Source organism: Mustela lutreola, chromosome 13 (genome assembly GCF_030435805.1).
Source record: "Mustela lutreola isolate mMusLut2 chromosome 13, mMusLut2.pri, whole genome shotgun sequence".
Lineage (NCBI taxonomy): Eukaryota > Metazoa > Chordata > Mammalia > Carnivora > Mustelidae > Mustela > Mustela lutreola.
The window spans coordinates 80,548,137-80,570,387 of record NC_081302.1 but is presented as its reverse complement, the minus strand read 5'-3'; the positions used below and the strand labels follow the sequence as shown (position 1 = coordinate 80,570,387).

General features: G+C 38.6%; 1 protein-coding gene across 1 annotated transcript; it reads right to left on the bottom strand.

Annotated features, from left to right (window-relative positions):
- Nucleotides 1-72: 72 nt before the first annotated feature.
- LOC131813646 (mitochondrial import receptor subunit TOM20 homolog) lies at nt 73-21,410 on the bottom strand. The gene is made up of 2 exons (XM_059144005.1): nt 21,276-21,410; nt 73-1,219 (listed from the first exon to the last, which is right to left on the bottom strand). Exons 1-2 carry the CDS (start codon nt 21,408-21,410, stop codon nt 527-529), a joined length of 828 nt encoding a protein of 275 aa, XP_058999988.1. The 3' UTR covers nt 73-526.
- Nucleotides 21,411-22,251: the final 841 nt, after the last annotated feature.

Sequence of the window (22,251 nt, the reverse complement as noted above, 5' to 3'; positions counted from 1 at the left end):
CGGGGAGGAGGTGAATTAATACAGCACAGCAGCACTTCTCACATCCTATTTAAGAGATTAAAAGGAAAAAAATAATCTCTCAAAGATTTTAATGCTCAGTTTTGATAGACTCCATCCAATTCTTTAATGTAGAGCAAATGTACGAGCTTAAAAAGAACGTGCATTCTTCAGCTTTCTCCTATACTTTTTCGGCCTATCTTTCAAAACTAAGCACTGAGTATTTTTAACCTAAGTAATGTGATGTTATATGTACACTTTAATTGCACGTTTTAGGAATAAAATCCATGATATTTTGGTAAATCAGTATATTTATAAAATGGACCGCATAGTGTATCAAAATACACTTTTCACTGGGAAAAATAAATAAAACAGGCGAATGGATCTACACAAAGTAAAAATTAACTTTGGTAGATTTCAGTGTAGGACAGTCCGTAACAAGCCTATTTGCCCTTTTCCCCCCAGAGCTGCTCAGCTTCCAACTTCAGATTTTAAAAATATTTTTAATTGAGATTATGTTGACATGTTCTCATTCCACATCATCTTCAGCCAAGCTCTGAGCACTTACAATTCTCTGACTAATTGTTGGAAGCTTGGTCAGAAGCATCTGGAACACTGGTGGTGGGAGAGTCTGCTGTAACACTTGCAGCAACTGCTGTGGCTGTCCACACACAGCAACTGCATTTGTCAGATGGTCTACACCTTTCTCATATTCGCCTTGGGCTAGCAACTCTTCCCCAAGTTGTATTTCTTCAAGGAAGAATCTCTGAACAGCTTGGGCATCTTTAAGGTCAGGTAACTTGCAAAGTCCGGCTCTCTCCTTGGCAAGCTTTTGTTTCTTTCTTCGTTCTCGAAGCCTGTTCTCGAAGTTGGGGTCACTCGGCCTCTTGCGGCCGAAGCAGATGCAGTACCCGCTGCAGAGAGCCCCGCAGACGCCGGCGGCGCCGGCGCGGTTCCGGCCACCACCTTCCCACGGCCCAGAGGCAGGAGCGAGCGCGGCGGCGGCGGGGCCGGCGAAGAAGCTGTGGGCCGGGAAGCCGCGACCACGCCGCTGCGACCGGCCGCTCGCCGCGGGAGACGCGGAAAGCTGCTCTCTGTGTTTTAAGTGATTGTTCGGTAAAGTCCGTTCTTTGTTGTGTGGGCACTGAAGTCTCTGTTCTGGTGCCTTAGCAGTCAGCCAGTGATTGATGGGAGGTTGAACGAAGAAGTCTCTCAACCTTTGCTGAGGGGCTTGGTATATTTGTCGGGGCGTTCCCTCAGTGCTCCACCGGGCAGTTCACAACCCTGCCTTGGCCTTAGCCTTCACTTTCTGCTTGCACAGAGTCTCAAAGTCAGCCAGAAATGAGAGCTCAGAGCCTTCTCAAGTCTTTCATGGTCATGCACTAAGCTCTTTGCATGTACATGAGCCTCTAGAATCCCAGGAATATGTTGAAGTTTTTCAGGGTTCCATGTGGACATCTTAATTCTTCAATTTTCCCTTTAATTTGTGTTTGTTTGATCAGCCTCTCATCAGCCCCAAGCGTTAAAGTTCCCTCCAACAGCTTCAGTGCTAACTAATTGCCACTGATTTTCTTTCGTAAGCGCTCCAAAGTAACACTGTTTGCACAGAGGCAGCTCTTGAGTCATGAAATAAAATGCCTTGAAAATGGAATCGTTTGGTGAGATGCTAGATAGGCAAATATTGACAGTTCTTTAGGTATGGACATTTCAGGGAATTCTAAACCTACCCTAATCCTATATGTATTGATAGGCTGCGAGTTTAGCCAGCTACCAGAGTGGTGAGGCTCTTTGTTTTCATTGCTACTCCAGAACCTGATAGGGGAATGGGATTAAGAGAAAAATGAGATAACTAACTGAAGTCAATTTGCAGAGTTTGGAAAAAGATGATTTTGACAGTTTTGCCATTGTTGCTATTGCTTTTACTCCACCATTCCAAACATTAAGCTCTACTTTTTAAAAGACAAATACCATATGATTCCACTTATATGTAGAATTTAAACAACAAAATGAATAAACAAACAAAAAGCAGAATCAGACCTATAAATACAGAAAACAAACTGATGGTGGCCAGAAGGGAAGGGCTGGGGGTGGGGCGGGATGACCAAACCGCGAAGGAGCGAGAGAAATACAGGCTTCCGGTTATGGAGTGAGTAAGTCATGGGAATAAAAGGTACAGTGTAGGGAATATAATCAATGATATTGTAATAGCAATGTATGGGGACAGATAGCAGCTATACTTGTGGTATGGAAAGCATAATGTATACAGTTGTTGAATTACTATACTATTTTCACCTGAAACTAATGTAATGTGTATCCACTATAGTGAAATTTAAAAAAATAAAAAGCAATTCAAATAGTAGAAATAGAACAAAAAAGTGTTGTAAATAAGGTTTCTACCCTAAACACCTCGACCCTGGATCCCAAACAGAATATTTTTTTAAAGATTGTGTATTTATTTATTAGAGAGAGACAGCAAGAGAGTTAACACAAGCAGGGGGAACGAGAGAGAGAGAGAGAAGCAGAGAAGCAGGCTTTCTGCTGAGCAGGGAGCCCATTGCAGAGTTTGATCCCAGGCCCCGGTATCATGACCTAAGCCGAAGGCAGATGCTTAACGACTGAGCCACCCAGGTACTCCCAGAATATCAACTAGTGTTAACAGCTACTGTGTGTCTTTCATAAATACATGCCTAGAGAAGCATGTATATAGAGAGACAAAAGATCTGTATTTCCTTTTATACATATAGAAATATACTGTACTCTCTATTATTCACCATTTTTTTTAACTTGGTAATTTACCTTAGATATTGCTACATAGAGCTATTTCAGTTTGTTGTTGTGGTTGTTTGGTATTGTAAGATGAATAGGGCATTATTTACACATTTTCTAGTAACAGACACTTGGTTTGGTCTACTATTTTGTTATTTCAAACAATGATGGGATGAACACCATGGCATTTACATCTCTTTGACCATGTGTGCTATTACTGAACGATAAGTTCCTAACTAGGAAATGTAAGGTGTGTTTGTTTTCAGATATTGATGGATGTTGGAAAATTGCCTCCAATGATGTTTCATCAGTTTATGCTTCTGTTTGTGGTAAAGGAGAATGCTGTTTCTCCTCATTGCCACATTGGATTATCAAGTATGTTTTGCCAATTTCAAAGATGAAAATTTCTCCTTATTGTTTTACTTCTCTTCTCTTATAATACCTTCTCATATATTTCATATATTCATATGTTTGTGAGTCTTCTTCGCTTCACACACAGCACCTCTTTTCATATCCTTCTCTCATTTTTTTATTGAGTTTTAATTTGTAATGCTCTTTGTGAGTTAGAGTCGTTGGACTTTTGGTCTGTTTTACATATTACAAATATTCTTTTCTCTAGCTGATTATTGGTCACACGGTGTGGTTTACAGTACTTTTTTCTTTGTTAATTTTTTTTTTAAGCAGTCGGTCAGATTTCCCAGTCTTCTTCCTACCTGTATGTCTTGCTTAGAAGGGCATTTGTTTCTTCTCAGTTCATAAAAATTCATCTCTTATTTCTTCCAGGAACTTATTGTTCCATTTCGTTATTTATTTGGGTGGCTTATTGTTTGTGAGGGCTAACCAGTTGTCTCTGCATCATTCCTCTCTGATTTAAAACGCCATTCTTGGTGCACCTGGGTGGCTCAGTGGGTTAAAGCCTCTGCCTTCGGCTCGGGTCATGATCCCAGCATCCTGGGATCGAGCCCCACATCGGGTTCTCTGCTCAGCAGGGAGCCTGCTTCCTCCTCTCTCTCTGCCTGCCTCTCTGCTTACTTGTGGTCTCTGTCTGTCAAACAAATAAATAAAATCTTTAAAAAAAATAAATAAAACGCCACTCTTCTTAGGTACTAAATTCCTTTATGTAGAGAGAATATTTATGGACTCTCTATTCTTTTCCATTGATTTCTTTGCCAACATTTTAATGGGTATTTTTCCATATGACCTTTAGAATCAGCTTGTCTATTTCTATTTCTCTGTTGAGGAAAAATTTACGTTGTTACTTTTGTTAAAATTACATTAAAACGGGTGCCTGGGTGGCTCAGTGGTTTAAAGTCTCTGCCTTTGGCTCAGGTCATGATCCCAGGGTCCTGGGATCAAGCTGAGCATCTGGCTCTCTGCTCAGCGGGGAGCCTGCTTCCCTTCGTCTCTCTCTGCCTTCTTCTCTGCCTAATTGTGATCTCTGTCAAATAAATAAATAAATAAATCTTTTTAAAAAATGACATTAAAACAGGAATCTCAGATTTTTGCACCTATCAGTCAGAATCTTGTGGAAAGCTTGCTAAAACATAGTTTGTGGGGCCTCACCTTCAGAGTTTCTAATTCACTGAGTCTGAGTTGAGGCTTGGAATTTGTGTATCCTAAAATTCAAAGGGTGATGTTGATGCTGCTGGTCTGGGACAACTCTACTTCCGTGAAGTAAAAATGTATTCATTTTAAGAGAGTTGTTATCCTTCCAATATTCATTCTAACAGCAAGGTATGTTATTCCATTTATGTTCTATTTTCTTAGTAGAGTTTCAGTGTTTTCTTTATATTGATACAACTTATTGTTTTAAATTTATTCCTCTGCAGTTTCTTTTTTGTTGCATTGTAATAAAGGTTAGTTTAGGGGCACCTGGGTGGCTCAGTGGGTTAAAGCCTCTGCCTTTGGCTCAGGTCATGATCCCAGGGTCCTGGGATCAAGCTGGGCATCTGGCTCTCTGCTCAGCGGGGAGCCTGCTTCACTTCTTCTCTTCTCTGCCTGCCTCTCTGCCTACTTGTGATGTCTGTCAAATAAATAAATAAAATCTTAAAAAAAAAAAGAGTACTAGAAACATAAAGTTTAAAAAAATAAAGGTTAGTATATAATTATTATTTAATAATTATTTAGCAATTTTTGAATTATTATTTTAAATATTTATGGTTAGCAAGTCTTCCCTGTTCAACTTATTACAATGGAAGTGGGAATAATATTAGGTTACTTTCTGAGAATTTGGAGGACATATTAGGGAAAGAGAGGAAGGTGAGCTTTTTTTAAAAAAAAAAAAATTTATTTATTTATTTGACAGAAAGAAATCACCAATAGGCAGAGAGGCAAGCAAAGAGAGAGGGGGAAGTAGGCTCCCCGCTGAGCAGAGAGCCCAATGCGGGGCTCGATCCCAGGACCCTGAGATCATGACCTGAGCTGAAGGCAGAGGCTTTAACCCACTGAGCCACACAGGCTCCCCGAGGAAGGTGAGCTTTGATAAGAAAATGTTAATAAAACTTTTTCCACTCGTGGCTTAAAAAATGTTTCCTTCATGTGATTCTAGGGCTGGAAAAATTAGTTGGAATAATTAGTTTTTCTAAAGTATAGAAAAAGCTCTGAAAACCCGCAGGCTTCACTAACATGTATGAGGAATCACTAATATCAAAGATGGGTTACATTCAGATAGCTTGAATTTTGGTCATATATGTAAATTAGAGTCCATGGACATTGCTAGGAAGGGTGAAAGTGTAACTTGCAAGGGCAAGGGGTGAAGGGATGAATGAAGACTAACGAACAGATCCTTTAACTTTTATAGAAAGTAAGCACCTTTCCGGACCATAGCATATGCCCCTGTTTTATTGCCTAGACTGAGGATAGCTGAAGACTACTTTTAAGATCTGCAAGATAAATTTTGAAAATTCAGCCTAAATATTTCTGCAAACAGTATAATCCAAATTCGTATTTCCCAATCAGCCTAGTATCTTTTTCCCTCTCCTTCTATTGGTTAAAAAAAAAATAAAAAGAAATGGAGAACACATGTTCTCCATCCTGTTCTCCAATAGTAGGAACATACTATGCTATAGGTGAGAATTTTCTTATTTACTGTGGTATTCAGAATACGAGTTCCCCAAAGGTGCCTATGTTCTGATCTGCAGAACCTGTGAGTATGTTACCTTACACAGCCTAAGGCGAATTAAGGTTACAGATAGGGTCAAAGTTGCTAATCAGCTAACCTTAAGAGGGAGAGTATTCTAGATTATACAGGTGGGCCCAGTGTAATTACAGGGGTTCTTTAAGATTTTATTTATTTATTTGACACACAGAAATCACAAGTAGGCAGAGAGGCAGATCGAGAGAGAGGGAAGCAGGCTCCCTACTGAGAAGAAAGCCCGATGCGGGCCTCGATCCCAGGACCCTGAGATCATGACCTGAGCCAAAGGCAGAGGCTTTAAACCACTGAGCCACCAGGCGCCCAATTACAGGGGTTCTTAAAAGAGCAAGAGGAGTGCAGGAAAGAAGGTGAAATATATTTCATGTGATAAAGACTCATTTTGCTCTTGTGGCTTTAAAAATGGAGGAAAGGAAGCATAAGCCAAGGAAGATGTGCCATCTCAAGAATCTGGAAAAGGAAGGTTCCCCCAAAGAGCCCATAGAAAGGAATGCAGCTGTCCCCAGCCTTAACTCAGTGAGACCTATACAAGGTTACTTGACCCTATACAACAACAAGGTAATAAAAAGCATTGTTTTAAAGTATGAATTTATGGTAATTTGGTAACAAATAGGAAATTAATGCAATTATTAAACTATTATGACAGAGTACTCACAAATACTGATGCTTCCTTTTTTTTTTTCTTAAATTGTTAGCATTTGTCCAAATATCTAAAAGGTTAACTTTTTTTTTCCCCAATTAACAGCAAATTTTTGGAAGTTGAATATCTCAGAGTTCATTTAGGGCAATACTTATCCGGAAATCTGGTCTATCTGCAAAGTGACTAAGGACCTCATTGGCATATCACCCTGGAAAACAGCTGAGTCAGAATTAAGATTAAGAGCTTTGGAGTTGGAGGCTCAGAGACCTAAAACCTCTGCTAGGACTGAATATGTGACATTGGATAAGTTATTTACTCTCTCCTCTTTTTTCTTATACTAGAACTTAAATCATAAGGTTATGGTGAGGATTACCTTAGAAGATATATGTATAGCACTTAGCATGATTCTAGCCCATAGGCAAAAAAAAAAAAATCATAAAATGAAGACACAGATTCTCAAAAAAAAAAAAAAAAAACCGTAGTGCCTTTCATCATAAAAGCAAAAAAATCTAAACGTCTCAACTGTTCCCAAAGGCATAAATACAGCAATTGACATTCATAATGGCATTCATAAATGATCAAGTATAAGGTTTTTTAACAATTCTTTTAAAGATCTTTAAAATATGTGACTGTTGGTATTTAAAGTGGCAAGATTTTTGTACCTCAAAAATTTATGCATGTGGAATTTACATCAAGAGTGTCATATGAACAAAACATTTTATAAGGTATATTTTTACTAGGACTCAAACCTTAGCTCCTCCACTTTTTGTTCATCTGTAACATATGAGACACTTCATCTTACTTAGCCTAAGTTTTCTTCTATAAAATTTGGATAATAGGAGAGGTACTTGGTAATGTGGTTGGGAAGATTAGCGATAGTACATTTGAATCACCCCCTTGAATATACCTATAAGTGATTGTTCCATAAGTGGTGGTTATTCGTCATTGTTACTTTGTGATCCTCTAAAACTGCATTGACTAAAGTCAGTAGTAACCTAATTATGAAATACTCTGGGTCTTTCTCTTCCTTTATTATAGTTTGTCTTACACTGGATACTACTGAACCTCTTCAAATTCTCTCCTTTCTCCTTTTCTGGCATTGTTCTTAGCCTTTTTTTTCCCCCCAGGTTATTTATTTATTTATTTATTTGACAGACAGAGATCACAACTAGGCAGAGAGGCAGGCAGGGAGAGAGGAAGGAAATCAGGCTCTCCGCTGAGCAGAGAGCCCAATGCGGGGCTCCATCCCAGGACCCTGGGATCATGACCTGAGCCGAAGGCAGAGGCTTTAACCCACTGGGATCATGACCTGAGCCGAAGGCAGAGGCTTTAACCCACTGAGTCACCCAGGCTCCCCTTTTGCTTATTCTTCTTCCTTTGCCCAAACCTTAAATATTGTTGTTTCCCAATTTCTATAGCTTTTTAAATTTTTCTTTTTCCCGTGCACATTGTTTGTGAGTATGATAATGCTTCTTATACTAGCTGAAACCTTTTCCCGGAGCACCAGTTGTATTGCTCAGAGACCTCTTTCTTTTTTAAAGTGAGAGAAAGGAATGCATTTTCTTTTCGAGTTTGCTTCATTTATAGCCTTAAGTATTTATATGGTATGTGGGTATGCATTTGTATTGTGACTTTAACCCAAAAACATTAATTAGGTGGGTCTTTTCCAAATCTTTAATCTCTACTAATCTACTAATGGTTGAAAAATGGTACCTGTAACTGTGATGGGCATGTCTTTGGAATTAGTTAAACACATTTGCAAGTTTCTGAACCATTTACTTGTTTTTCTGGGCACTACTTTATATCCTTTGTTCCTTTGCTTCTTTCTTTCCTCCATCCTTCCTTCCTCCTCCCGTCGTCCGTCCGCCCCTCCCTTCCCCCCTTTCTTTCTTCTTTTAAATTTCAAGTTAGGTAACATAGAGTGTGGCTCTGCTTTCAAGAACAGAATCCAGTTATTCATCAGCTGCATACAACACCGAGTTCACATTCAAACCAGTGTCCTCCATAATGTCCATCACCCATCGAGCCCATTTTCCCACCCACCTCCCCTTCAGCAACTGTCAGCTTCTTGTCTACATTAAAGAGTCTCTTGTGGTTTGCCTCCCTCTCTGTTTTTTATCTTATTTTATTTTTCCTTCCCTTCCTCTTTGTTTATCTGTTTTTCTGAAATTGCACATATGAGTGAAATCACAGAGTATTGGTCCTTCTCTGACTGACTTATTTCACATAATGCCCTCTAGTCCCATCCATTATCATTGCAAGTGGCAAGATTTCATTCATTCTGATACCAAGTAGTATTCCATTGTACATATACCACATCTTCTTTATCCATTCATCTGTTAATGGACATCTGGGCTCTTTCCATAATTTGGCTATTATTGATAGTACTGCTATAAACGTGGGGTGCATGTGCCCCTTCAAATCAGAATTTTTGTATCCTTTGGATAAATAACTAATAATACAATTGCTGGGTCATAGGGTAGCTCGCATTTTAACTTTCTGAGGAAAATCCATACTGTTTTCCAGAGTGGATCACCAATTTGCCTTTTAACTAACAGTACAAGAAGGTTCCCCTTTCTCTGCACCCTCACAAACACCTGTTGTTTCTGAGTTGGTAATTTTAACCATTCTGACAGGTGTGAAGTAGTATCTCATTTTGGTTTTGATTTGTATTTCCCTGATGATGCAAGATGTTGAGCCTCTTTTCATGTGTCTGTTAGCCATCTGAAAGTCTTTTTTGGACAAGGTTCTATTCAAGTCTTCTGCCCATTTCTTAACTGGATTATTTGTTTTTTGGGGTGTTGAGTTTGATAAGTTCTTTATAGATTTTGGATACTAGCCCATTATCTGATATGTCATTTGCAAAAACCTTCTCCCATTCCATCGGTTGCCTTTTGGTTTTGTTGATTGTTTCCTTCAGTGTGCAAAAGCTTTTTGTCTTGATGAGGTCCTGATAGTCCATCTTTGTTTTTGTTTCCCTTGCCTCCGGTGATATGTCTAGTAAGAAATTTCTATGGCCGAGGTCAAAGAGGTTGCTGCCTGTGTTCTTCTCTAGAATATTGATGGTTTCCTGTGTCACAGTTAGGTCTTTCATCCACTTTTAATTTATTTTTGTGTGTGGTGTAAGAAAGTAGTCTGGTGCCATTCTTCTGCCTGTCACTGTCCAGTTTTTTCCAACACCATTTTTTAAAGACAGTGTCTTTTTCCCATTGGATATTTTTTCCTGCTTTGTTGAAGATTAGTTGACCTTACACTTGTGGGTCCATTTCTGGTTTCTCTTTTCTGTTCCTTTGATCTATATGTCTGTTCTGTGCCAATACCATACTGTCTTAATGACTGCAGATTCGTAATAAAGCTTAAAGTCCGGAATTGTGATGCCTCCAGCGTTTCTTTTTTTTTTTTTTTTTTTTCTACATCACTTTAGTTATTTAGAGTTTTGTCTGGTTCCATACAAATTTTATAGTTGTTCGTTCTAGCTCTGTGAAAAATGCTGGTGTTATTTTTGATAGGGATTGCATTGAATATGTAGATTGCTTTGGGTGGAATAGACCATTTAACAATAGTATTTTTTTTCTTGCAATCCATGACATGGAATGTTTTTCCATTCCTTTGTGCCTTCTTCAGTTTCTTTTATATGTGTTCTCTAGCTTTCACGGTACAGAACTTTTATTTCTCTGGTTAGGTTTATTTCTAGGTATCTTATTGTCTTTGATGTAATTGTAAATGGGATTGATTCCTTGATCTCTCTTTCTGCTCTTTTATTATAATTGGTGTATAGAAATGCAGCAGATTTCTGAATGTCCATTTTGTATCCTGTGACTTTGCTGAATTCACATATCAGTTCTAGCAATTTGTTGGTGGAATCTTTCTACATAAAGGTTTTCTACATAAAGTATCATGTTGTCTGAGAAGAGTGAAAGTTTGACTTCTTCTGTGTTAATTTGGATGTTTTTTATTTCTTCTTGTTGTCTGATTGCTGAGGCTAGGATTTTCAGGACTGTGTTGAACAATAACAGTAAGAGTGGACATCCCTATCATGTTCCTGACCTTAGGGGTAAAGCTCTCAGTTTTCCCCATTGAAGATCATATTAGCTCTTAGTCTTTTGTATACAGCCTTTATGATGTTGAGGTATGTTCTTCTATCCCTACATTCTTGAGGGTTTTTTTCGAGGACGATGCTGTACTTTTTTCAAATGCTTTTCTGCGTCTGTTGAGAGGATCATATGATTCTTATCCTTTTATTAATGTGGTGTATCGTGTTGATTGACCTGCGGAAATTGAACCACCCCTGTAGCCCAGGAATAAATTGCACTTGATCTTGGTGAATAATCCTTTTAATTTACTGTTGAAATTGATTGGCTAGAATCATGTTGAGAATTTTTGCACATGATCATTGGCCATATTGGTCTGTAATTCTTTTTAATGAGGTGTTTGTCTGGTTTTGCAATCAAGGTGATGCTGGCCTCATAGAATGAGTTTGGAAGTTTTCCTTCCTTTTCTACTTTTTTAAACAGCTTCAGAGGAATAGGTATTAATTCTTCTTTAAATGTTTGGTAGAATTCCACTGGGAAGTCATCCAGCCCTGGACCTTGTGTTTTGGGTTATTTTTGATGATTGATTTAATTTCTTTGCTGGTTATGGGTCTGTTCAGATTTTCTATTCCTTCCTATTTCAGTTTTGGTAGTTTATATATTTCCATATATTTGGTAGTTTATATATTTTGGCATATAATTGCTTATAAGATTCTCCTGTAATTATTTGAATTTCTTCATTGCTGGTTATGGGCTCTCCTGTTTCATTTGTGATTTTATTTATTAGTGTCCTTTCTCTTTTCTTTTTGGTAAGTCTGGCCTAGGGATTTAACAATTGTGTTAATTCTTTCAAAGAACCAGGTCCTACTTTCATTGATGTGTCCTAATTTTTTTTTTTACTTGTATATCATTTATTTCTGCTCTAATCATAGTTATATCCCTTCTTCTGCTGATTCTGGGCTTAATTTGATGTTCTTTTTCCTGCTTCTTTAGGTGTAAGTTAAGGTTGTGTATTTGAGACTTTTCTTCTTGAGAAAGGCTTATATTGCGATAAAATTCCTTATAACTGCATTTGCTGCAGTTTTGGACTGTTGTGTTTTCATTTTCTTTTGCTTCCAATTTTTTTTTAATTTCTTTAATTTCCTGCTTAACCCATTCATTCTTTAGTAGGATGTTCTTTTACCTCCATGCATTTGTGGTCCTTCTAAATTTTTTCTTGTGGTTGACTTCAAGTTTCCTAGCACTGTGGTCTGAAAATATGTATGGTATGATCTCAGTCTTCCTGTGCTTGTTGAGGCCTGATTTGTGATCCAGTATTTGATCTCTTCTGGAGAATGTTCCATGTGCACTCAAAAAGAATATATATTCTGCTGCTTCAGGATGGAATGCTCTGAATATGTCCCTTAAGTCCATCTGGTCCTGTGTGCCATTCAGTCATTATTTCCTTGTTGATCTCCTTAAGATGATCTGTCCATTGGAGTGAGTGAGGTGTCAAAGGCCCCTCCTACTATCATATTATTATCAATGAGTTCCTTTAAGATTGTTACTAATTGATTTATATATTTGGCTGCTCCCAAGTTGGAGGTATAAATATTTGTAACTGTTAGAGCTTGTTGGATAGACCCCTTTATTATAATACAGTACTCTTCTTCATCTCTTACTACAGTCTTTGGTTTAAAATATAGTTTTTCTGATGTAAGTATGGCTATTCCAGCTTTGTTATGATGTCCACTAGCATGATTCATTAGCACGGTGTCCATTAGCCTGGTCCTCCACCCCTCACTTTCAGTCTGGAGGTGTCAGTTGGTCTAAAATGAGTCTCTTGTAAGCAGCATCTTGGTGGGTTTTTTTTTTTTCTTTTTTAATCCATTCTGAAGCCGTGTGTATTTTGATTAGAGCATTGAGCCTATTTACATTCAGAGTAATTATTGATAGATAGGAATTTAGTGCCATTGTATTACTTGTAAAATCGCTGTTCCTGTAGATTGTCTGTGTTCCTTTTAAAAATGGTTTAAAAAGTTCCTGTCACTTTTGGTATCTATTTCCTGCTCTAAGAATCCCTTTTAGTATTACTTGCAGAGCTGGTTTAGTGTTCATGAACTCCTTTAGTTTTTGCTTATCTTGGAAACTCTTTATCTTTCCCTCCATTCTTAATGACAGCTTTGCTGCTTGGCTGTGTTATTTTTCCCAGTCAGCGTGTTGAATATATCATGCTGCTTATTTCTGGCCTGCTACATTTTTGGGGACAGGTCTGCAGCTAACCTTATGTGTCCACCCTTGTAGGTTAAGGACCTTTTGCCCCTGGCTACTTTCAGAATTCTCACTTTATCTTTTTTGTTTTGTGAGTTTCACTCTAATATATCTTGGTGTTGACCTGTTCTGTTTGGGTTTTGAGGGGAGTTCTCTGTGACTCTTGGACATAAATGCCTGTTTCCTTCCCCCGATTAGGGAAATTGTCAGCTATAATTTGTTCAAATAAACTTTCTGCCCCATTTTCACACTTTTATTCTTCTGAGACTCCTGGGATACAGATAATATTGCACATTGTTGAATCACTAAATTCCCTAAGTTTGTATTCATGATGTTTTCTTTCCCTCTTCTTTTCAGCTTCGTTATTTTCCATAATTTTCACTATCACCTATTTGGTTCTCTGCCTCTTCCATCCTCATTGTGACTACATCCAGTTGGTTCTGCATCTCAGCTATAGCATTTTTATTTCAGCATGACTAGTTTTATCTCTGCAGTGAGGATTTCTCTGGTCTCTTCTATGCTGCTTTGAAGCCCAGGTAGTATTCTTATGACTGTCATTCTAAATTCTTGTTCAGATATATTGATTACATCTGTTTTGAGAAATCCCTGGCTGTGATTTCTTCTGCTATTTCTTTTAGGGAGAATCCCTCTGTCTTGTCATTATGTCTAGGTTTCTGTCTTTTGCATGTCATGAAAGAATGTTAGGTTTCCTGCTCCTGAGAGGAATACTATATTAAGAAGGGGTCACACACTGTCCAGGGTCTTGCACTTCAGGAAGTGTTTCTGTTGTATGCTGTGTGCACTCTGATGTAGTGTTTTGGCTGCCCTTTTCCATAGGTCAGTTTGCTCAGACTTCCTCCTTGCTTGCAGTGGGAGGTGGTTGAACCTTTCACTAGGTGTGCTTTGATTTGTTTGTTGAGATAAGCCTAATTTAAAAAAAAATTAAAAAAAAAAAGGGGGCTGATCTAAGAAAAGAGAAAAGGAAAAGGAAGAAAAAACAGACAGACAAACAACTATAACCCTGATTCCAAATAATGAGAAAGAAGGAAGGAAAAGGGGGGGAATCAACAACAACAAAAAAAGGCTGATCCTACAAAGGAAAAAAAGAAACAAACCAACAAATAAACACAAAACTATAAGCCTAATGCCAAAGGAAGAAGAAAATAAAGAATAAAGAAATAAAATAATTCTTAAGAAAAGAAAACCTGGTCCTATTTCCACCAGGACTGAAGCTGATGCTTTAGAGCACTCTGTGATTAGTAGACCTGGTACATGTGGGGCAGCGTATGTTGTTCTGAGGGAGAGGCCCCCTGTGCTGGTTCACAGTCAGACCTGCCTTAGGAAACTTGCCCCTGTTGGGTGCACAAGGGCAGGGTTTGGTGTAAGGGACTCCAGCCTCCCCTGGAGGTTCTGATTCTCTCTTAAGTCCAACCATGGTGGTGGGGGGAAGGGAATGTGTGGAAGATCCTATCACCCCACCATCTCAACCTGGGGGAAAACTCACAGCTGCTACTGTTTAGGAGGCCCTGATAAAAAAGTGAACAACTTCTTCTCCTGTGTTCCAGGCTTTCATCATATCACTGCACCTCAACTTCCCTGTGCCTGGCCATCTGCACACGCTATGCCACAGTTATGTGTTTTATCTTTGTCCCATGGCTGGTATTGAAAACTCCAAATCTTAAAGGACCCAGCAAGGTGTGGGCCTGCTTCTCTCCCTAGGAGGAGAGGCTTGCAGCTTGCCCAGCACCATTCTGTCCCATAAAGGCAGTCACACAGAGTGGAGTCTGTTGGGCCCCACAGTGGAAAGATGTGACCAGCATATCTGCCCTCTACACATGCTTCTGTCCCCTGCTGCTAAACAGCCACTCAGTGGCTCCTAGGGGGCCTTTTGTCCACAGAAAAGCAAAATCCCTCTTCCACATGTACTCCAGGAGGGGGAGTGATTTCTCTCAGTGCCATTCAGGGGATCCCCTCACCCCAGCATATTGCAGGAACCCTATATGCTGTTCTTTCTCCTGCCCTCTCCCTCTCTCCCTGGCTTCACTCTACACAAATGGCTCCCTCCCTTTCCCAGCACCACAGCTTTTCTCTCCCCTAGTTCATAGCTCCAAACCTCACATCTGCCACTTTCCCTCCAGTTACGCAGATTATTTTCTTAATCCTCAAATCTATTTTCCTAGTTGTTCAAAATGATTTGATGTTGAGCTCCTCTGTTTGAGGGATAAAGCAAACCCAGGGTCCCCCTGCTACTCTTCCAATTTTGTCTTTCTTCTCAGTGACCTCTTCTAATTGAGCATATTTAAAAGTGCACATAATCATTTTCTGCATACTTTTTCCCCACTCTGTACCGATGTTGATGCTACTGTTAATTCACTTGTTCAATCACTAATTAAACATATATTGAATGCCTACTATGTCCTAGGCCCTGAGGGTACAGTAGTGAAGTAAACAAATTAACAACTATTTACCCCTCAGGGAACACATCTGTAGTGGAAAAGACAAAGCAAATGAATCTGTTGTGTGTCTGATATAAATTCTGTGGGGAAAAATAGAGGAGGAAAGAGGACTAAGGAGAGCCAAGATGTGGATAGGGTTATGATTCTAAGTGGGATGCTCAGGGAAGCCATCACTATACAGTTACCATTTGAGCAAAGATCTGAGGAGGTGAGGGAGTAAGCCATGGGGACATTTGGGGAATATTTTTCCAGGATGAAGGAACAGCAGTCGCCCATTGTGAAGCAAGAGTAAGTCTCGCATTTTGGGAAAACTGAGGTAGGAGCAATAGGAGAGAGGTCAGAGAGAGAGAGTTTATAGGCAACCATGGTTGTGTTGTCCTACCTATTTTCTTAAAAATTGGTAACTATCCTTCACTACTTAATCTTTTTCCTTTTTTTCTTTCCCCTTTAACTCTGGCAAGTCACCAAGTTTTAGTGATCCTAACCCTCTTCAGTTCAGACCTTTATCATTGGTCACCCAATTGATCTACTGCTAGCTGCACACTTGATATTCAGCACCCATTCAGGAGCTTATTTTCAAACACTGTCTGCATTGCAGGGCTGCACTAGGTATTGTAGATACACAGGCCATCAAGCTTGCCCTTAGAAAATTCACAGTATCTGGAGAGAAAAATCAACAGGCAGTTGGTCACGTGACAGTGAAGTAAGTGCTTTGAGAAGGGAAGTACAAGCAGACTAAGTACCACATGGTAGATGGGTAGCTCCAATTTTTGAGGGTTAGTGCAAGCTTTCCAACAGAAATTATCTTCCTGTTAAGCTCTAAAAGATAAGTTGAAGAGTTAGACCCTCAAAATGAAAAGAAAGAATTTCCAAGCAAAGGGACCACTTGTACAAAAGCCCAGAAAAGAGAACCGAATGTGGTTTAGTGTTACCAGATAGAGGACAGAAGAGGATGACTCAAAATCAAGCTGGAGAAATACAAAGGAGCCAGATCATGTATGATCTCTAGAGGCCCTTTTAGGGTGTTTGGTTAATCCATCTGTTACCAACATCATCAGTTTCAAACTTGAATATAATACATACTTTATCTCCGAGAACTGAAACCCACCAATGATTCCTTACTGGCTTTCTGCTGAATTCAAACTGTAACAGGCACACGTGAGGTTCTTTAATCTGCCTTTGCCTCTTCAGCCTCAGGTCCCACAGGCCCCACTCTTACTTTATACACCAGCAGTGCGGGACAGCTTATAATTACATGCCAGGAGGGAGAAGTCTCCAGGACCTACCAAATGCTTGGAATGCTCTTTGGCCCTTCCCAATCTTGTGAATTCATGTTTATCTTTCAAAAATAATCTCAGAGGTCATCGCTTTTTTTTTTTTTTAATATTTATTTATTTGAGTCAGAGTGAGTGAGCCTGAGCAGAGGGGCAGAAGGAGAGGGAAAGAAAAACTCAAGCAGACTCTTCACTTAGTGCAGAGTCTGACACAGGACTCCATCCGTCAACCCCAAGACCATGAGCTGACCTGCAAACAGGAGGTGGGTATTCAACTGACTGTGCCATCCAGGTGCCCCTCAGAAGTCATCTTCTATAAGAATCTTCCCCAGAAAATTCAAACGAAGTTAATCCTTTACTCTTCCATGCTACCACCCCACTTCTGTGTGATCTTTTCATTGCAATCACCTTCATCTGTAACAGGGTGTTTATATATTAAACTTCTCCACTGGTTTGAGCTCTTTGAGGGTCTCTGGGTTTGGTTTTGTCCGTGTATCCTTAGCCTGACAGTTAGCCACACTTAATAAGGCTCGGTTAATTTACACTAAAGAACAATGAGAATTATCTATAGGAAAGAATGAACACTAATTTATAGCTCATTTAAGTCACACAATTGTGATAGAGCTCAGCACATCTTAGCAAAGGAATCACAGACGTTTTTTTAATTCTTAAATTCAGTTCAGTTAGCATATACTGTATTACTAATTTTAGGAGTAGGATTTAGTGACTCATCAGTTGCATATAGCACCCAGTGCTCATTATATCAGGTTATGTCCTTAATGCCAATCACCCAATTACCCCTTCCCCCCACCAACCTCCCATCCAGCAACCTTCAGTTTCTTTTCTAGAGTTCAGCCTTTCTTATGGTCTGCCTCCTTCTCCATTTTCATTTTGTTTTATTTTTCCTTCCCTTCCCTTATGTTAATCTGTTTTGTTTCTTAGATTGCACATATGAGTGAAATCATATAGTATTTGTCTTTCTCTGACTTACTTCACTTAGGATAATACACTGTAGTTCCATCCATTGCAAAAGGCAAGATTTCATTCTTTTTGATGGGTGAGTGATATTCCATATAACACATGCACACACACATAACAAATCTTTATCCATTCATCTGTTGATAGACATCTGGGCTCTTTCCATATTTTGGCTATTGTAGGTATGGCTGCTACAAACACTGGGGTGCAGGTGCTCCTTCAAACCACCATGTTTGTATCCTTTGGTTAGATACCTAGTAGTGCAATTTCTGGGTCATAGGGTAACTCTCTTTTTAAATTTTTGAGGAACCTGGGTGCCTGGGTGGCTCAGTGGGTTAAGCCGCTGCCTTCGGCTCAGGTCATGATCTCAGGGTCCCGCATCGGGCTCTCTGCTCAGCAGGGAGCCTGCTTCCTTCTCTCTCTCTCTCTCTGCCTGCCTCTCAGTGTACTTGTGATTTCTCTCTGTCAAATAAACAAATAAAATCTTAAAAAAAAATAAATTTTTGAGGAACCTCTATACTGTTTTCCGGAGTAGCTCTACCAGTTTGCATTCCCACCAGCACTGTAAGAAGGTTCCCTTTTCTCTGCATCCTCACCAACATTTGTTGTTTCCTAAGTTGTTTATTTTAGCTATTCTGTCTGGTGTGAGGTGGTATCTTGTGGTGGTCTTGATTTGTATTTCCCCGTTGGTGAGAAATGAGCATTTTTTCATGTGTCTGTTGGCCATTTGTATGTCTTCTTTGGAGAAACATTCATGTCTTCTGCCCATTTCTTGACTGGAATTTTTGTTTGTTGGGTTTGAGTTTGGTAGGTTCTTTATAGATTTTGGATACTAGCCCTTTATTTGATATGTCATTTGCAAATACCTTCTTCCATTCCATAGATTGCCTTTTAGTTTTGTTGACTATATCCTTTGCCATGCAAAAGCTTTTTATCTTGATGAAGTCCCAGTAGTTCATTTTTGCTTTTGTTTCTCTTGCCTTTGGAGATGTGTCAATCATCCAGAGTTTTGTCTTCTCTTAGTCTCTCAGTTCTCTCATCTGCTAAATGAGGATGAAAATACCTATACCCTAAGATTTCAGTGGTGATGAGATTTGGAACATATATGACATAAACTAGAGACTTAGTTAGATGTTCATGATCCGGTGAGATTTTTATGAGTTGGACAAAATGTTATTTTATGCCTTTCGGACCTGTAATCACTGTGATCACATTATTATAGATTGTCCCATTCAACATTAATAGGAGTCTAGGTATTATGGATTCTGAGCATCTGACTTATGAAGACATAACTAATGCTGTCTTTGTACTGTGCTCATGCTGTGTTCCTCTGGAGAGGAGGGCTTATTCCTTGAGCCTCCATGTTGCCTTTTTGCCAGTGGCCATTATCCATGACAAAAGGAAGACAGTTTCCCAGCCTCCAAACAAGGAACCTAGAAAATATTTTCTTATAAAAACTGTGCTATGAATTCGATTAATTCGTTATTAAGGTTTCCCCCCAAAGCTATTTTATTTTTAACATAAACAGTTGTGCATTTTTAAACATACAAATGTATTCACCATATTTTTATTGAAAATTGGTCTTTTTATTAAGGGGATCCAGACTAGTTTATCATCCTCCACATGTTGGTCTTTATTCTGAGCTAGCATTTCGAAGACTGAAACTTCCGTCGGTCAGTTCCATGTCCACACCAAAAGATTCTGTACCCAGAGGACTTGTAATGATGTAGTATTACATTGTTGCTTAAAAACTTTGTATGGATTGATGAAGACCTTTTCTCATATTATTTATATGTAGTTTTGGGGAAAGATGAAAAACAATAAAAACGGTAGAAGGGTAAAGGACTTTCAATTAGAGTGCTGGGTAATTTTCAAAAAGATTCATGTTCACTTCCCCTTTTTCATAATTTGCTTGATTTTAGAAGGTATGACTTTTAGAAAATAGGTCTATCTTTGAGATTGATGGTTGCTGTAAATTTTTAAAATTGTAGTAATTCAGATATATTTCATGTTAATGAAATTGGTAAGAATAGTCTAAGGCAGCATTCTTAATATATACTTATATACAAACATCTTTTCTTAACTGTTCTTAGTAAAAAAATGAATTAAAAGTAGAGAGGTACAGATTTGAAATATGTTCATGTTGGGATGTGGTGCAATGCTTATAATATCTCCTACAAATATGATTTATGTGAAAATGTGTTGTGGAGCTCAAATGAAAAGCTCTGCAAATTGGAAAAGTTAATATTTCAAAACTATTTGTGTTAAGGACATCTGAGAGGAAATGATGAGACCTGGATCCTAGCTTTTTTATCACTGACTATGACCTCTGGCAAGTCAAACTTTTAGCTCTGTTTTCTCTTCTTAAAAATGAAGGCAAGGTCTAGGAGAGTACTAAGTTTCCTTCCAGCTGTAAATTTCTGTTATTGTTACTAAATCTTGATATGAGAAATTAGTCATGCTATACATAAAATTGTTTTACTCAAGAATTATTAACAGCATGAAATTTAATATTATAAATTGGTCTTTTAAAAAATAAAAATTTGAGGTTTTTTTTCCTAAATATTTGTTGTTTTATACACTATATTTCTTTATCAGACTTACTCTTTCTGAGAAAGAAAAGAAAATATTCTTCTTCCTTTTTTTTTTTTTTGAAAATATTCTTCTGAGGTAAATCTCTTACTCTTCAGATTTCCTGCTGCCTCTCCCTCTGCCTACCTCCCACCCACCGCCAGCACCTTTCCCACGCATACACACTGAACGTAATCCTGACAACCGCACAACCCACAGAGTAATAGCAGAGGAACCCTGACAAATTCCAGGCACCACTCTCTGCAGTAGAAATAGACCTATACTTGGCAACTGTGTTGTGAAAATATAATTCAGAGGAAGTAAATACATGCACAATTGTCTCAAATAGTATGATTTATAGCCTTGCACAGTTTAGGGGAGAAATGGCATTTCTTCACTTACACACACACACACACATTTTAAACCTTTTTTCTCTATTCTCTGTAAAAAATAATGAACAAATTAGTTTCACATCTACAAATATTAGTTTTGGATACAGATACATAGTTTACATACACTTAGCTTTTTCACCATGTTTAGCTTTCAGAAGATTATCACTCTTGAATAAACCCACTTTAGTGGGCAGTAAGTGACCAAAAGTGCCCTTAGGCACTTAGCCCATAGGGCTCAAGTCTTAGCCTTCTAGTCTGTTGTAGCAGTCCAGAGACTGCAAGGGCTAATCCAGTTTACAGAGTCAAGATCCAGAAATAATAATCCATCAGACTTGCATTTCATTAACCAAAGGAGTTTTGGAATTATGGTGAAGCCAGGACCTGGACCTGAGCTCTCCTAGTTGCCACCTATCACCTGACCTTGAGAAACATAATTGCTATGGCACACTCCAAAGAAAAGACTTTGAGAGTCAAGTCAGACAAATACTGAGAGGAACCAGAAAAGCTTTAAAGATGAGAAAGAATTAAATCAGAAAAATTCTACTTAGGTTGGAGAAGCATTTCTTGGAGAAAGTGCTTGTGGATTCTCCAAATGACTTTAATCCATAGTTCATTTATTTTATAGCATATACCTTCAAGTTTCAATAGGAATGTACCCATTTACTAGTAAATAGTTTGATTATTTGAGATGATGTTTCACATCTCTTGTTCTGGTGGGTGTTTGTCCTTGCTGTGGTTTGGTACATTATAGGAATCATGAGGATACTTTCATTTTTCCTTTAATTTCTGGTTTATTAATTCTCTCATCAAAAATCTGCACAATCACCACAGATAAAGTCACTGCCAAGTGTTTCTCCTTCTGTTGTTGAATCTCCAGTTCACTTTTTGCCAGCACCAACATTGGCTTTGTAGTCCCCCTGACTTTCTTCATTCTGCTCTTGCATTACTTTCACTGTTTTCGTGAGGTCTTTTTCTTCTCATACATCCTCTGTCTTGCAACTCAATTTTTGGGTTCATTTTTCTTTGCATTATCCAAGTAATCCTAAGTCATACCAAAGTCAGTTGTCTTGGCACCACTGAAATGGGTTTTGAATCCAAATACAAAGATGACGTCTCTTGTGGTCTTATACATTTTGGCTAGTTTTTCCCAAACTTTTGTCTCCTGTTCTGCTGCCTTTCTGGAGTGAAGAACATCAATGACCATTTGTTTCCACTGAGATAGTATGATGGTGTGAACTTCCTGGTCCAGATAGTTATTGTGTCCTTCATGATAGTTAACCAATCTTCAAAAGCCAAGGAGGAAACCAAGATTATTTCTTCAAAGAGTTAAATCATGGGCTTATATTATTCCTTGAGCTTGTTTCCTAGTGTCTCAGTACCCAGCCTCCTGTTTTGTTAGCATTTTGAGTAGAGAAGTTATACACTATACACTATAAGAAACTGTACACCCAGAGAGGTAAGCAGAATAGTGAAATTGTGGCAAAAGGGCCATTTATATTTCTTACAGGACATAAAATTCAGAAGTTAAAATCTAGGGCCTAATGAATGGGGAGTCTAATGAGGTACTCTTCCTACATAAAGCCAGGGACATATAAAAATACAACCAACCCAAACCATAGAATACATCAGAAAATTTGCATTGACATTGAGAAATTGCCTGTCTTGGATATATCACAACCACAAAAAAGTTAATAGATGGATTTGCAACCTATATTCTTACTACCCAAAAAACTTCTCCCAAA